The 14,137-nt window shown below is 55.3% G+C and overlaps 5 protein-coding genes across 5 annotated transcripts; 2 read left to right on the top strand and 3 right to left on the bottom strand.

The window, feature by feature from the left end:
* Positions 1 to 2,390: 2,390 nt before the first annotated feature.
* On the bottom strand, positions 2,391 to 3,787 carry B0T26DRAFT_660381 (MoaB/Mog domain-containing protein; the record flags this gene model as incomplete). The annotated part of the gene is made up of 7 exons (XM_060439032.1): positions 2,391 to 2,493; positions 2,565 to 2,784; positions 2,843 to 3,135; positions 3,205 to 3,222; positions 3,299 to 3,393; positions 3,480 to 3,565; positions 3,691 to 3,787. The coding sequence occupies 7 exons, from the start codon at positions 3,785 to 3,787 to the stop codon at positions 2,391 to 2,393; spliced, it is 912 nt and encodes a 303-aa protein (XP_060289325.1).
* A 570-nt stretch (positions 3,788 to 4,357) lies between these two features.
* On the top strand, positions 4,358 to 5,146 carry B0T26DRAFT_744715 (uncharacterized protein; the record flags this gene model as incomplete). The annotated part of the gene is made up of 4 exons (XM_060444450.1): positions 4,358 to 4,360; positions 4,501 to 4,603; positions 4,720 to 4,853; positions 4,961 to 5,146. The coding sequence occupies 4 exons, from the start codon at positions 4,358 to 4,360 to the stop codon at positions 5,144 to 5,146; spliced, it is 426 nt and encodes a 141-aa protein (XP_060289324.1).
* A 219-nt stretch (positions 5,147 to 5,365) lies between these two features.
* On the bottom strand, positions 5,366 to 6,400 carry B0T26DRAFT_659898 (P-loop containing nucleoside triphosphate hydrolase protein; the record flags this gene model as incomplete). Its single annotated transcript, XM_060438987.1, has 1 exon — positions 5,366 to 6,400. One exon carries the CDS (start codon positions 6,398 to 6,400, stop codon positions 5,366 to 5,368), a length of 1,035 nt encoding a protein of 344 aa, XP_060289323.1.
* Positions 6,401 to 8,746: 2,346 nt separating this feature from the next.
* Positions 8,747 to 10,612, top strand: B0T26DRAFT_757657 (extracellular mutant protein 11-domain-containing protein; the record flags this gene model as incomplete). The annotated part of the gene is made up of 1 exon (XM_060446277.1): positions 8,747 to 10,612. The coding sequence occupies one exon, from the start codon at positions 8,747 to 8,749 to the stop codon at positions 10,610 to 10,612; it is 1,866 nt and encodes a 621-aa protein (XP_060289322.1).
* Positions 10,613 to 11,507: 895 nt separating this feature from the next.
* On the bottom strand, positions 11,508 to 12,668 carry B0T26DRAFT_757656 (P-loop containing nucleoside triphosphate hydrolase protein; the record flags this gene model as incomplete). Its single annotated transcript, XM_060446276.1, has 2 exons — positions 11,508 to 12,106; positions 12,341 to 12,668. 2 exons carry the CDS (start codon positions 12,666 to 12,668, stop codon positions 11,508 to 11,510), a joined length of 927 nt encoding a protein of 308 aa, XP_060289321.1.
* Between the last annotated feature and the right edge of the window lie 1,469 nt (positions 12,669 to 14,137).

Here is a 14,137-nt window from a genome sequence, read left to right as displayed (position 1 = left end):
GACTTGGTAGCACGTGTCTTTTCAGTCGTTTTCACCACCAAAGCCCGCACAAGCCCCTCATCCTCTCCCGTGTGTTGCTGTGCCGCCGCTGTACTTCTGCCGAGTAGTCGGCCTGCAGCTCATCAACCATATTATAGTGGTATACGTGCTCTTCCGCTCAAACAGCAGGTCGAGTCCCCGGCTTTGCAGATGGGAATGCCAGAGCGGGTGCCGACAGTATTAGCATTTGCAATTATTGCAGCCCGTGCCAGGAAGGACAGCCGAAGCCCTCCCCGACGTGCTCGAGACCAAGATTTTGTACAATGCGTACGTTATCGGATGGAAAAGGAAAGGACGTCCAGTTAAGGATTCAGGCCGTTTCGTTTTTGAACCCCCCCGTCACCCCGGGGTGGAGGGTCCCCGCCAGAAGACCCTGGACGGGAAACGTGGAGTCGGGCGTCAAGGTGCTGTACAGAGTTAAGCGGGTCTGAGAATACCTTCCATACAAAACACGTGTGTGCACGCCTCAGGCTACGGCAGCAAAGCTGTTAATCTCTTATTAGTACCTTATGCTACATGCCTTGGCCTTCTAATACGTTGCGGTCGCTGAGCTTGAGAGAAATTGCAGTTGATTGACATAAAAGGTGTTGTCGTTGTCGCGCTCTTTCGCAGTTATGTCGGTGCTTTCATCTGATTGACATGCCTTGAAGATAAGGACCGGTGGGGTGTAGTTGCCGTTTTCCCGCCCGCTGCATGGGTTGATCAAGCTAAGACAACCAGGGACAACTCTCAAATTGAATCTTCGTGATGGGTGCAACCTTCAACTCTCACTCTCAGTGGTATGCTAGACAGTCGGACACGGACGTTACAGAGAATTCCAGAATCTCTCCGGGAGCGGATGCGCTCAATTGCGACGGTAGGATTGTAATTAGAGCAATTGCATAGCAATAGTGAATCCCCAGGATAAAGACTGATAACACGCAACCTTGCCAGCTGTCAGCGAGGTCACAGACCCGGCCCCTACCTCGTAGGATTGAGTGACTGAGAGTTACGTGTAAAGTGAGTCTGTGAGTGTCTTGAATGAAGCGATGACGACAGCTTCACAAGGTATTACCACGGGTGCGCAACTTCCGGAATACACTCACACGAAACTTGTTTCCTAGTCATCAAATAAATCCCACGGCTATTTCTCTACCTAGTGCATGTTCGCTGCCAAGCGTCGTGTTTCAAGGAACACCAGGGCCCCAGCTCGCTCTTGCTCTCGCCATTTCCGGGTTCCCTTCCCCTTCTCACATCGCCCTGGTCTGTCTGTGCGTGGGTGCGCCTAATTTACATACAGAACACAGTATGGAAAAGACACTGCAGTCCAAAATAAAAACCCCCAAAAATGAAATGCTGTATTGCGACGACCAACCGTGGATGAGATAGTCTCTTTGGGGTCTCTTTCTTTTAGATGTGTTGTCTACACTGTCCCGAAAGCAATGTACCCGTACTGTATCTACATGTACATTCCATATTCCGTATTCCATGGATGTTGGCTGCTGCAAGGCGCTCTCCCACGTTCGTTAGGGGGGGACGGTTGCATCGCGCTATCATGACGCTAAGGCAATCACCCAACTTCTAGAACAGCTCTGGAATGCCCGTCGAAGGCGAACCGCATCTTCCCCCCCATGCCATCCATGTGGGTTGCCACCACCGCCTACACGTGAAAGAAGACAGCATCCATGTCCTTTTTTTTTGTCTTCTTTCTTTCCATGCGCAAGCCAATTCCCTCATGCCGGGGGCATGGGAACCTAATAGTAGACGGCGGACTTGACCGACAGACACCTAGACCGACTGAGTTAGCTCTCAAAAGCAAGCCGATGTACACTACAAAACTTCCTGCGCAGCAATCAAAAGAATTATCGCTCGTGTTCTTCTAGGTATTTTTTGAACCATATCTGCCAATTGGTGAGAGGGGGGCGGTGGGCATGGAAAAGGAGAGCGAGTCAGCTGTGCAGCAGCAGCAGCAGCAGCAGTCTCTTACACTTCCGCCAACCAGAAATCAATAGTTCCTGGATTTCTTGATCCTATTTCTATCAACGTTGAAGTTTGGGGAGCGGGGTGAGTGAGTACCTTACGTATTTGCAGTACATTGTTGGCCAGCTTCGGATTCGTCTCGTCGCTTTCCATGTCAGGGACTTCGGACCGCGTCCCCATCACCAACCAACTGCTTTGCATGCTGCAGTCAGAGATATTTCCATCTTACACGCACAGAAACGGCCAGGCAGCACGCGCAGCTCGGGCCGTCTGTCTGGAGCAGGGAAAAGCACCGAGTTTCCCGAACCCTGTCCTGCAAGCTCTCCTCAATTTAGCCAACCTTGTTACATCGTACAAAAATACAGAAACTCGGTCACTATTGGGTACAAGATTCATTCCCCTGGTACATCATCATTCTCACCCTCTGCAGTTACAAGACGGCCTTTAACATAGTGAACCACCTCGGGCGTGATGGATTCAAGGAATTGCTTATCCCTAAGGAAAAGGCCACAGCCAGTCAGCCAGTGCCAGGTAACATATAGAGTAGGAAGGAACGAGAAACTAACTTTCCAACCAGGGTCACCGTATTTCTCTTGTTCCCCCACCTCGGGTAGCTGCCCACCTTGACCCCCTTGGGGCCGACCCTCGCGGCAAGCTCGGTCAAGTATTCGGCGACGGCGCTCTCGGACAAAGGCGTCGAGATGGTGACACGGACCGTGCTGTTTCCTTCTGGATTGTCAAGCCGGGGGAGAAGAAATGGCTTGAGGCCTTCTAGTAGCTTTTCGACTGCGATGGGTCGCGTTAGCCCCCTTCGTTTTCCTCTGGTAGTCTTTGAGGGCCATACATAGCCGAGGAACGCCAGGGAGAATGTGGACATTGCCATTCACCACTGACACCGGGACCCATAGCTCCTTGCACGGGAAGAGGGCCTGCTCCGCCAAGTCCCGGCCGGTGTCGGTTGGCAGCTCAACCATTCTCAGCTTGGCCCGCAAGGCTGGAGACTCTTCGTCGAAGTTGAAAGGGGGCTGGCCACGAGCTGTCGTCGACAACTTCTTCATGAGCGCAAACGCCTCCTGGTGGAGGACCAGAGGTAGCCCAAACGCCTTGGCGATGGATTGATACGTGATGTCGTCATGACTGCCCGCCGTGAGCGAGGACTTCTTTTAGTTTTGCACATTCTTGCTGCCTTGGAGGAACTTTGCTCACGTTGGCCCGATCCCGCCGCTTTGAGGCAAGTTGCAAGTCAGTAAGTAGATGCATCTATGAGAGTGTTTCTGCTCGTGGGAGGCCCATGGATTACCTCGTAACCACAAAGTCATAACGGTCGCTCATGCGGCGAACGGCCTCTATGATTTCGCTTTCATCGTCCTCGATGACGTCGATTCTCTTCAGATTCTGTCCCGCCCACGCCCGGCCATGCTCAGTAAGAAAATCCGGGGGCTCATGGTGCGCGCAGATTAGGGGGTCATGGTGCCACTTACAATACCTAGAGAGAAGCACCACGTTGCCATGAAATTCGAGTTGGTCTGTTTGAGCCTGTCGTCAGTTTGGCACTCGGGGCAGATTGCTCCCCACTGTCCAATCCCAGGCCGGGACTGTTTCTCACGTCTTTTGTCTACTTGCAGGCATAGCCAGTCAGTCGGTCAGCGTGGCCGTCATGCAAACGGGATGTGGTGTTTGTCTCGTTTGAACCTGCCTTCCCGCCGAGGACTTCATCCCCGATGATCAAACATGCTGCCGTATGAATCTTCCTTGAGCCGCGCTCGTCTGCCGTGACTGCCGAGGCCATGGGCGATGTTAGAGCTGTGAGATTCTTGCGCTGCAGTGTGGTCGCTGACAAGTGGGCTAAGTTCGACCGAGGTCGTGAGAGATGACGCGATACCTGTGAGAGACGCGAGAACATTGAAGACTGCCTCGTTCAATTCCGGTCTGGATACCTGGGTTTGTTAGAACGAGGCCTTCTCTGATCCCGTACCAGCCAGTCGTCGGCTAAAATAATTAAGACGGCTGAGATCAAGTAATTCGGCGTTGCAGGAATTCTATACCAATAAGGTGTTCCAGATTGCGCTCCAGGGGAGGAGGGGTGGGAGGTAAGACGAAAGCCCCCCTTGACGTACACAGATCCTAGCTCCGAGACAGGGCTGCCGAAGCGGGGCACACAAAGCTAGGCGGAATGCGGGGCAACTTAGGCGGCTTAACGACAACCTTGAACCTCGACAACTTCAACTCGTCTGCTTGCATCTTGTCTCTGCAACAACTGAAGCTTCAAAGCTGGCCATCAATTCAAATACTTCTAGCTCTCTCTTCCCGGAATTCTTGATAAATTCTCTTCCACGAGAAAAGAGGCCTTTCAGACACAATGGTGCGCCCTCCCCTCCTTTCCCCGCTGGCCTCGACATTGCAGCCCGAGCAATCCCTCCCTACCTTCCCCCGTTTTCGAGCCGGGCCGGCCCGTCTCCACCTCTATACTAACGCTTAGATGGTTCCCTCTCATCCCCAAAGGCGTCCGAAGCAAGGCTGTACACGATCACGGACGATACCAAAGAGAAGCTGCGCAAGTTCCGGCTGGGGACTTCACGAATCAACGAGCCGCAAGCCGTCATTTGTATGTACGTTTTTTCTCGACCTGCCTCGGGCCTTCCCACCAGGTCCTCTGTGCCTGCTATGCTATGCCATCTCCATGCCATCTTGCTGACACAATATCTACGTTGACAACTGCAGATTTGATCGATAAGCAAACGAAGGAGATCCGCCAGGACGAAGATGAGGTCCTGTACAAGACGCTCGAAGACATCGCCGATGACCTGCCCGAAAACTCACCACGATTCGTCCTCCTCAGCTATCCGATGATCACGGTAAGCCAAAACCGCCAACATACTCCGGTCGAACATCCTCGGGGTGTATTGAGGGAGAGCAGCACTATTGCACAGCGTTCGGCGCTGACAGAAATGGCGGGGCGCAGTCAGATGGGCGGCAGAAGGTGCCGTACGTCATGTTCTTCTATATGCCCCAAAACTGCAACGCTGCACAGCGCATGTTGTACGCGGGTGCCAAGGAGCTGATGCGCAACACGAGCGAGGTAACCAAGATCGTCGACCTGGAATCGGCCGAGGATCTGGAAGAGGTCCCCACGTTACTAGCCGACTGACGGGGCCGACTTACTTCGCGAGTGCGATAAAGTCAGAGTGGCCGAGAGACGTGAGCGAGACGGTGCAAATCAGGGCAGAGTTAGATCTCGGGCGCAGCTGAAAGACAGATCAGATACCAAATACGTGCTATGATGCTTCTATTTCGCTTTTAAGATGTCTTATTATTATATACAAAAACTTTGGGTGCTGGTGATTTGGGGGATATTCTGGCGTTATTATCATGATTCGTCGGCGGGCATAATCTCATTTGGGTCGAGCCCTATTTGGTCAGCAAGGGTTCTGACAACACTCTTGAGAGCCTTGCAGGCTGGGCTGTCTGGGAACGAGTCGAAGAAGCTTTCGCCGTAGTCGCACGACATGCCTATCCTCGGGTCTAGCGGCACGGAGCCGAGGAACGGAATGCCCATTTCCTGTGCCAATGCCCTTCCTCCCCCTGTGGTGGCGCGGAATATTTCGCTGGCGTGTGTGCACTTGGGACAAACAAATAGGGACATGTTCTCGATGAGCCCGAGGACCCTGATGTCGGCCTTGCGGCAAAAGTCTATCTCTTTCCTCACGTCTAGCAGCGACACCTCTTGCGGCGTCGTGACAATGACGGCGCCTTCGATCCCGCTCTCCTTTAGGAATGTGTTAACGCTCAGGTGCTCGTCGCTCGTGCCTGGCGGTGTGTCGACGAGGAGGAAGTCTAGGTCACCCCACTCAACGTCTTTGAGAAACTGCTTGATCAAGCCGTTCTTCTTGGGCCCACGCCAGATGATGGCATCGTCGCGGTTGGGGAGCATAAATTGAATTGACATGACGGCCAGGTTGTCCATTGCCCAGGCGGGCGACCAGCCGGCGCTGCTAATGTGTATGGTCTCGGATTCGACGCCGAGCATCTTGGGTATGCTGGGTCCGCATATATCCGTGTCCATGACACCAACGGTGATGTCTGGGTTGGTAGCGAATGCGCGCGCAAGCTGGCAGGTCACCGTGCTCTTGCCTACGCCGCCTTTGCCGCTGAGAACAAGGATTTTATGCTTGACACTAGCGAGCCGTGCCGTGATGAGGGGGACATCCGGGTCGGGCCCCTTGGGCGCAGAGGCACATATCTTCTGGTTGGGGCAGCCGGCGCACGAGTCGGCGACACCAGCTTGTTCCGAGTCGGGGCCGGGGCAATGCTCGGGTTCGGGCGCGACGAGCTGCGGCTTCTGCTTGAGCGGGTTCGCTAGCACATCCTCGACGGTCTCAGGTGCTTCGAGTGATGGGGCCATGACTGCGACGTTGCGATAAGTTCCAACGCGGGTCTTGCAACTCGATTGCGAAAAGGGTGTGTGGTTACTTTTCCTAGGTGTGGCGAGATTAGAAATCGACTTCTCACCTCCCTTAGCTTTGTTAATTTCTGATGGAGGGGTTTATCTTATCGCAGGGGGGTGGGCATTGGTGCGCGGGGTTCGCGCGTTTGCGCTTAGAATGGTTCCACACTTAACTCCACAGATCGCCAAGACTACTCTCATTGGACCATGCCAAAAGTGAACCCGGTTAAGGTGGTGTGGTCACTGGTGCGGTATCTCCGAACTTGGACACTTGAAGAGAATACTAGAACCGTGAACGTGGAAGGAAACGAACAGGAAAACAGAAAACGGCAAACGGCGGGGGAAGGCTGCCAAGGTGCATTACCCGATAACACTGCCAAACTTGAAATCATCTCCCGAATTATCTCTGCTTGCCGATATCGTCTGCAATGGTTCTCCTGCAAGGAGGTAAATGGAACTTTGAACGGTAGTTTCCAGGCCGGCGGACGATATCACGGCAAGTCGCGGCGTTAGCTCGGTGTAGAAGCTTGCCCCTCCACCATTTATGGACACCACTTGCATGCCCATATCTCTTGGAGAGAGGAAGTGTTACAATGAGAAGTGGCAGAAGTAGGTCGAGAGGGCTGTCCTTAGCTTCTCTTTGTCCTTAGCACCCCCTTTCAACTGTTCTTAAGCAGACTTTGAGCTCCCATGATCAAGGTATTCCCAAAGCGGCACTCCGGTCACCGACCGACCTGGAGATATCTGCTTCTTGACCCTCGGTCAGAAGGTGGCGATCGTCCTGACTCATGGCATGCTGTCCGATAAGAAGAACAAATCAGGGGGGAGGGGGGTGGCGAGATGTGGGAGGGTATAGCAGACCACGTTCGCATCGGTGCGCGCCAATGAGATGATGCACCTAGCGGCTTCCCAAGATCGGACGGAAACTCTGTCTCTCTCATACATGATCGTCGAGTGCGGTCGTAGGGTAGGGAGACATAGGCATCCCGTCCCAACCCCCCTTGGAAGCTAGCTTGCCCGGCCTCAACGAGTCGCGACAGACACCACGGCCTTTGCGCTCGAGCCGTGATTGGCTCGTCGCAGACGGGCAGGCCAACCATGTTATCAGGATGATTCGTCGTCGTGGTTGCGACGGCGGACTCGGAGGGTGTCCTCATCATCGGGCGTCTACGCTGCGGATGGCGCATTCGGCCGCGGGGGACGTTGGGTAGGCATGGGTCGTATGCAGGAATAGACGCAACGGCTCGTCGAAGCGATGGCAGCAGCAGCTCTTAGTGGCCAATGGCCAGAGAGAAACATGCACGTCCAATCCATTTTCCCTTCGCGATGCAGGCTGGGGAAGAAAACGGGGCGGCCTGTCAGGAGGTGCGACGGCCATGCACCAGACAAAACTGGCCAACGCGACGTGTAGAAGTGTGGCGCCCTCGACAGAGAGCAAAGGAGGAACCTTGAGGCGGACAGGGGGGGTCAACTGGTCAACTGGATGCCAGCTGCAGCAAGTCGACAAGGGCCGACGACGGGGGGACGGGAGGTTGTTGAGCTTGAGCCGATCCCCGCCCGCCAGACTCGACATCTCCTCAACCGGCGCCGTTCACTCCTGCCCGAGAGTGTTTGTAGACCCTGCATAAAGCCGTCTGGGGCTCTCACCTGACAACGTGTGGGAGCCGGAATTTAGCGCGGCCAGCTAGAACATTTGTCCTCTCAGAAGCCCTGCACGGGGGGGGGCAGCCGTTGCCATTGGAACCACGATGCCGCCCTCCACCCCCGGATGAGGCCAGAACGTCGAGCATCGAGAAACCAAAGGGGACACCCCCCCTCTTGTTCCTTCTGTTTTTGGCTCTCCACAATCGACGACGGTCCGTAGTCAACACCTAGTCCCACATACCTCGAGGTCGGCTGGGCTGCCCGCACTGCACCACTGCACTGCGCTGCACCTCTGCATTTCCGCATCGCTTGCTCCCACCTCCATACCCAACTGTCGTCGAATCGAGGGCGCGAGCCCAACGGTTTCTCGAGCAGATAATAACCCGAGTCGCAGCTCGTTTGGTCAACCTAAGTTTCGCCGTCACCATCCCGCAACCAACAACGGTTGAGTTCTTGCCACACCCACACCCATATGCCACCACAACATCCACACAGCCAAACGCAGACGCAGACGCAGACGCGGTCCTCGCAGCTCGTGCTCACACGTAAACAAGTAAACAACGGCCTCCTGACGTGCCAACGACGGCAGCCCGCCACCCGCCACTGTCCAAGTCGCCCGCGCCGGGTTCTGCGTTCCAGGAATTTATGCGACTTAGTATGATGCCGACCGCAAAGAAGAAGCTGGGCGGGATGGGGGGTTTGTTCATGCGCCAGTCCGATGGCAGTGTGAGTGGTCCTGGAAACAGCAGCAGCAGCAGCAATCCCAGGGCAGGCGTGGTGGGCCTACCTGCAAGTCCCGCGCCAGTGGTAGGCCACGCACAGGCACTGGCCCAGGCACAGGCACAGGCACAGGCCCATCTCCAGCAGCTGCAACCCCCACCAGAAATTGTCACCGCCCGGCAACAAGCTCAAGACGCGCCAACAGTAACCACGCGCTCCATACCCGTGCCCAAGGGCAGCCGTTTTGCCGCCACCAGTACGCCTGCCGCTTCTTCGAGCCTCCCTGCGCAACATTTTCACCCGATGCAGCGGACCAGGACGTCGGCCTCGGACAACGCTGGCGCCGGCAGTGGTGGTGCTGCTGGTACTGCGCGTGGCCAAAACGCGTGGGAAGACTCGACCGTTGCCTCAATGTTTGGCGACAACGAGAGCAGGGCTGCATCCGACAGCAGATATCGTGGTCACCAGCCCGCCCACGGCCGCCACTACAGTGACGCTCCCTACCAGCGCCCGCACCAATCCCACGCCCCTCCGAGTCCTCCCAAGACTCAACAACAGCAGCAGCAGCAGCAGCACAATCAAAATCAACGTAGTCGGCACGATGAGAACTTGCCGTTTGTCATTGGCGAGAACGGATTGCTCAAGGTCATAACGCCACCCAATGGTCCGATCAGCCACACTACTGTGCCCCTGGTGACCGGCATCTCGAGCGGCATCCCCCACAACCACCAGGCCGTCCGTTTAGACGACGTATATCAAGACGAGCGCCAGCTGTACGATTCCCCCCCTAGCAAACTTAACCTCAGACGTACCAAGCTTCCACACAGGGATGCCCGTGACCTGAAGAGAGACTCCTTCTCGGACAGATCAGAGGGCCAGGGCCTGGGAATGTCCCCGGACAGAAATTCCGAAGCTGGGAGCCATATAGACAAGCTCCGACTAGAAGAGCGAGTGCGCCGTGACCGCGAACGTGAGCGTGAGCGTGAGGAGGAGCGAGAGAGAGACCGGCAACTCGAGAGGGAGCGCGACCGCGAACTCCTCCACAAGCGTTCTACTGTCTTCGAGAACCTTTCTGCCGTCGAGTTAGACGAGCCTGCATTCAACAATACACAGGCCGCCGTGATTCAGACCAGCAGTGAAATCAGCCCCGAGGATATCAAAGACGCCGCCTTGCAGCGTACGCCACGCGCGGTTCGCCAGCAACCTGTCCCCCAGCAGCAGCAGCAGCATCAGCAGCAGCATCAGCAGCAGCTGCAACTGCAGCAGCTGCAAGCAAATCTTTTCAACGTCGAGACATCGTTGCGACGCACAGAGAGCCGTCGGCTCAAGGAACCCGCCGCTAAAGAGACGTCAGTCAGGAAGCGGCGCCACAGCTTAGACTATAACGACGCAGAGCTACACGCCATGAGCTACTCAGACTTGAGGGGCCAGGAATTTGACTTTGACCCGCAGGCGGCTGCTCTGCAGCAGCAGGCGGCACTGCCGGCGGGCGGGCCCATAGAGGAGCGGTTGGAGCACTACAAGCGCAAGGGCAGCCTCGACCAGCACGAGTTCTTCACCCGCATCACGGTTGACGAGTGGGACGAGGCCGGCGACTGGTTTCTCGAGCAGTTCACATCGGTCGTTCAAAATATGAAGAAGGCCCGCCGCAACAAGCGCAAGCTGATCCAGTCGTTTGAGGGCGAAGTTGCGGCCCGCGAGGAAGCCGTCCGCGTTAAGATTGAGGGCATAGGGCGCACTCTAGAAGATCTGAAGCAGGAGGGCCAGACCATGATGCAGGGAAAGGACATGGATTTGGAGTTTTGAGGCGGTTGCCCAGAACTTTTTTTTTCCCCTTTGTTTCTCTTCTCCGTGACCCTTCCTCTCTGCTTCCGTCTTATTGCTGTTCCCAGTCAGTTGTAAAACCGCGCGGGGAGTTGACCTCTTTCGCCTTGCTCACGTGCGTTTTGTTGTGTTGGTGCTTGATCTAGAGAGGGTGGGTGCATTTTTTCCTCGTGTGAATGGCATTAACGTTGTGTGTAGGTGTGAGACTATCCGAGATGATTTTCTCATTTCCTTTCGCCTCTTTTATTTTCTCGCTCAGTAATTCGTTCTGCTTCATATTGGGCGTTTTCTTTTCTCTCTTCTTCTCTTCCTCTCTTTTTATCTTCGCTCCGTCCCTATTGCCGTCACGGACATATATATATGATGACAGCTGGGCGGATGGAATGACGGCGGCCGGCACTCTCTTCCAAGAACTTACTCACGACTTGATGACGAAACACACAAAACCGACGAAAAAACAAACAAAATTACCCTTCCAAGGGGGTTGGTTCATTACAAAGGGGATACAAGGGGTGTATACATGACAACGACACTGATGAATCACGAACCTATTATTTATGACGACCATGCGAGGCGGCACGGAAACGGGTAACTCACGGCTTGCATTTATATGGAATACAGATACGTTTTCTTTCTTTCTTTTTCTTTTCTTTTCTTTTTCTTCTTCTCTCATCGTCTCCTCTCTGGTGGCATTGGCAGAGGCGGCCGTATCTTGGCGGAGCAGGTTCAACAGTCCTGCAAATCCATAGATAGCTTGTGGGTAGCTAGCTAGCTAAGGTGGTGAGGTAGGCATGCAGTTTTGCAAATGCAAGTAAATATTCCGCTCTCCCCACTCCTGTTATCACCATGACTGGACAGATCATAACGGCGTTATTGTCTATATGATGATGGACTTTTTCACGCTCCTGTCACGGCCCACGACTAGGCGCAGCTGGCAACCCGGCCGGTCGGGGTAGAAGATACCGCGGCGCACGCCGTCGGAGAAGAGCTCGTACGCCGGGTAGTAAGCGTCGACGAACTTGACAACCTGCTCGTCAGGCATGCCGATACCGCGCTCACGGCGGAGCTGTGCCTCTTGCTCGAGCCGCCAGTCGTAGACGTACTGTGTGTCCTCAGCATCGACATGGATGAAGACGTCGAACAGGTCCGTGATGGCGTCGTAGTCGCGCAGGGCCGAGTTGACGAGCAGCAGGTGCTCGAGCGTGTGCGAGTGCAGCGTGCGGGTGTCGCCGCTCTTCCACTTGGCCTCGACGGCGGCGTCGTCGAGCGCGCGGAACCCAACGCACCACCCCTCGAAGATGATGACCTGCACGGGCGGCTGCGCGCTGTCCTCGGTGTTGACAACCGTCCACTCGGTCTCGGGCAGCCGGTCGCCCAGGCCCGAGAAGGCGGCCTTATCGTACCGGGGCACCTTAGCGGGCTCGCCGCGGCACAGGGCGGAAAAGAACGACTTTGCTAATACCATGTCGTGCGTGCCTGCATAGAAAGGGGGTGGGGTGGCGAGTTAAGCGGCACCCCCTACTTGTCAGTGTGGGTTCCCTTAACGAGTCAACCTTTTTTGGGTATTTCGGTAACGTGTTTCATGGCTGGCCAATTATTCTTTTCTCTCCTCTCTTCTTTTCTCTCTCTCTTTCTCTCTCTCTCTCCTTCTCTCTCTCTCTACATAGGGGAGGGGGAAGAGAAAGAAAGTAAGATAAAAACACGACCTACCGGGCTCGCCCCTGTACTGCACTAGCGCATTGTCTGGATGCGTGGCGGCCAGAGCCAGCTGGTCGGCATGGCTCAGGTAGAAGTCATCGATACTGACGACCAGCGTCGACAGACCCTCGCGGTCCTGGAGGGTCTCGGCCAGCGCGCGAACCAAGGTTGTCTTGCCGACGCCCTGCACACCGTTTAGCCCGATGATGAAGGGTCGGCGTGGCTGGTAGTGGTGGTGCCGCTTGTACGTCTCGAGCCGCGACAGGATGAAGGGGATGCAGATGGGTGACTTGTCGTCGACAACGCGCGACAGCAGCGGCTCGTCTGGTGTGGCGGCCATGCCCAACTAAGGTAGGTACTGTACCTGGGGCTGTAGGTTCTCCGTCCTTTTTCGCTTCCCGGCTCCGTGGCACTTGTATCGGTGCAGTACCAAAGTAAGTACTGAATACTCTTTCGGTTTTCCCCCTTTTCCCCGCGGAATGCTTGCGGGAATCCTAGTCGCCAGCTGAGTTTAGGTTTCGCAGGTGGACTCGCGTGGCAAGCAGCCTCTGGGCAAATCAAAACGGGCGTTTGCTTGTGTCGTTCGTGCAGTCGTGTCCGAGTCGCAGTTGGGCACGCAAGCATATGAGGTGGGTGGGGGCTCGTGGTTCCAGCCAGTCGAGCCGACCGTCCGCCGCCTGCGGCAGCCTCGTGGGAGCCTTGTTTTTGTTTCGTGGGGGAATGAATGGAGGATCCTCCGATGACGACAGAGCCGACCTGAGGGGTCTCCTCTATCTGCGCTAGGCCGCAAGGGCAGCAATTGCAATTGGCGTTGGGGAATGTGGGGGAGCTCTCCGCTTTCCACTATTCATTTCACGTTTGACGTACGGAACTAGCAAATAGGCGAATTTCTCTCGCCCCAGGCGGCCGACGGGACGAGGGAGCTGCCGGGAGCTCAGCAGCAGCCTAGACTGTTGGACAGACAGCAATCTCTGTCGCCTCAATTACCGTTGGTTGGGGGAGCTGGGAATATTTTTCACGCCTTGACGCTGCCCCTTTTCGCCTGTCAAAGGTTGTGTTACGGTTCCCCCGTCAAGGAATAAGGTAAGATATAATACGGGATACCTCAGGCCGCACCTAACCTTACATGAAAAGAACAGAGCTCGGGGCGCACAGCCAAAAGACTTCCGGAAACTCTCCCGACACCCATTCCAGACTTCAAGTTATTCCATTCCCAGCTTCCTTCCCCCTTGTGCTTTCAGTGTTACTCAAGGTGCGGATACGTGCGTGTACGAATATCTCCGATCAGGCCAGTCTCGGTGTTTCGTGAGAGAGCGGTTTCCGGCGACTCATGTGACCGCCGACATTGGTCAAGCACATGTTCTACTTAAGCTCGGCCGCCAAATACGTACCCCGGATATTTAACCTGATCCATGGTCTCACCGATGGGGCCCAGTTCGTGTACATACAAGTATACATACATACATACGGTATGCACGTATTTACGCTAGGCCAAACAGCAAGTCCGGAGGACGGGCGATACGACAGTGTCCAAAGTAAACAAACACGCAAAAATAGAAAATGGGACTAAAGGAATTAAAGAAAATCTTAAAGGCGCCCTCCGTACCTTAAATTCAGTCTCATGGCAGATGTAGCAACATAAACTGTCGGTACGGCTTTACAGTGCAGAAGCCACCAACAACGCTGACCTTACCTTAATACCCCGGTTTCGTCATCTAGCTGGGAAAAGCACACCCGCCCTCGACCCCAGATTTAGTTTGCATGTGACGGACAGTGGCTAGGCTAGGCCCCTTAGTGCCCCGCCTCGGC

This window comes from Lasiosphaeria miniovina (assembly GCF_030549165.1).
Source record: "Lasiosphaeria miniovina strain SMH2392-1A chromosome Unknown B0T26scaffold_9, whole genome shotgun sequence".
Lineage (NCBI taxonomy): Eukaryota > Fungi > Ascomycota > Sordariomycetes > Sordariales > Lasiosphaeriaceae > Lasiosphaeria > Lasiosphaeria miniovina.
The sequence above is the reverse complement of the archived record's forward strand: the minus strand, read 5'-3'. Positions and strand labels throughout refer to the sequence as shown.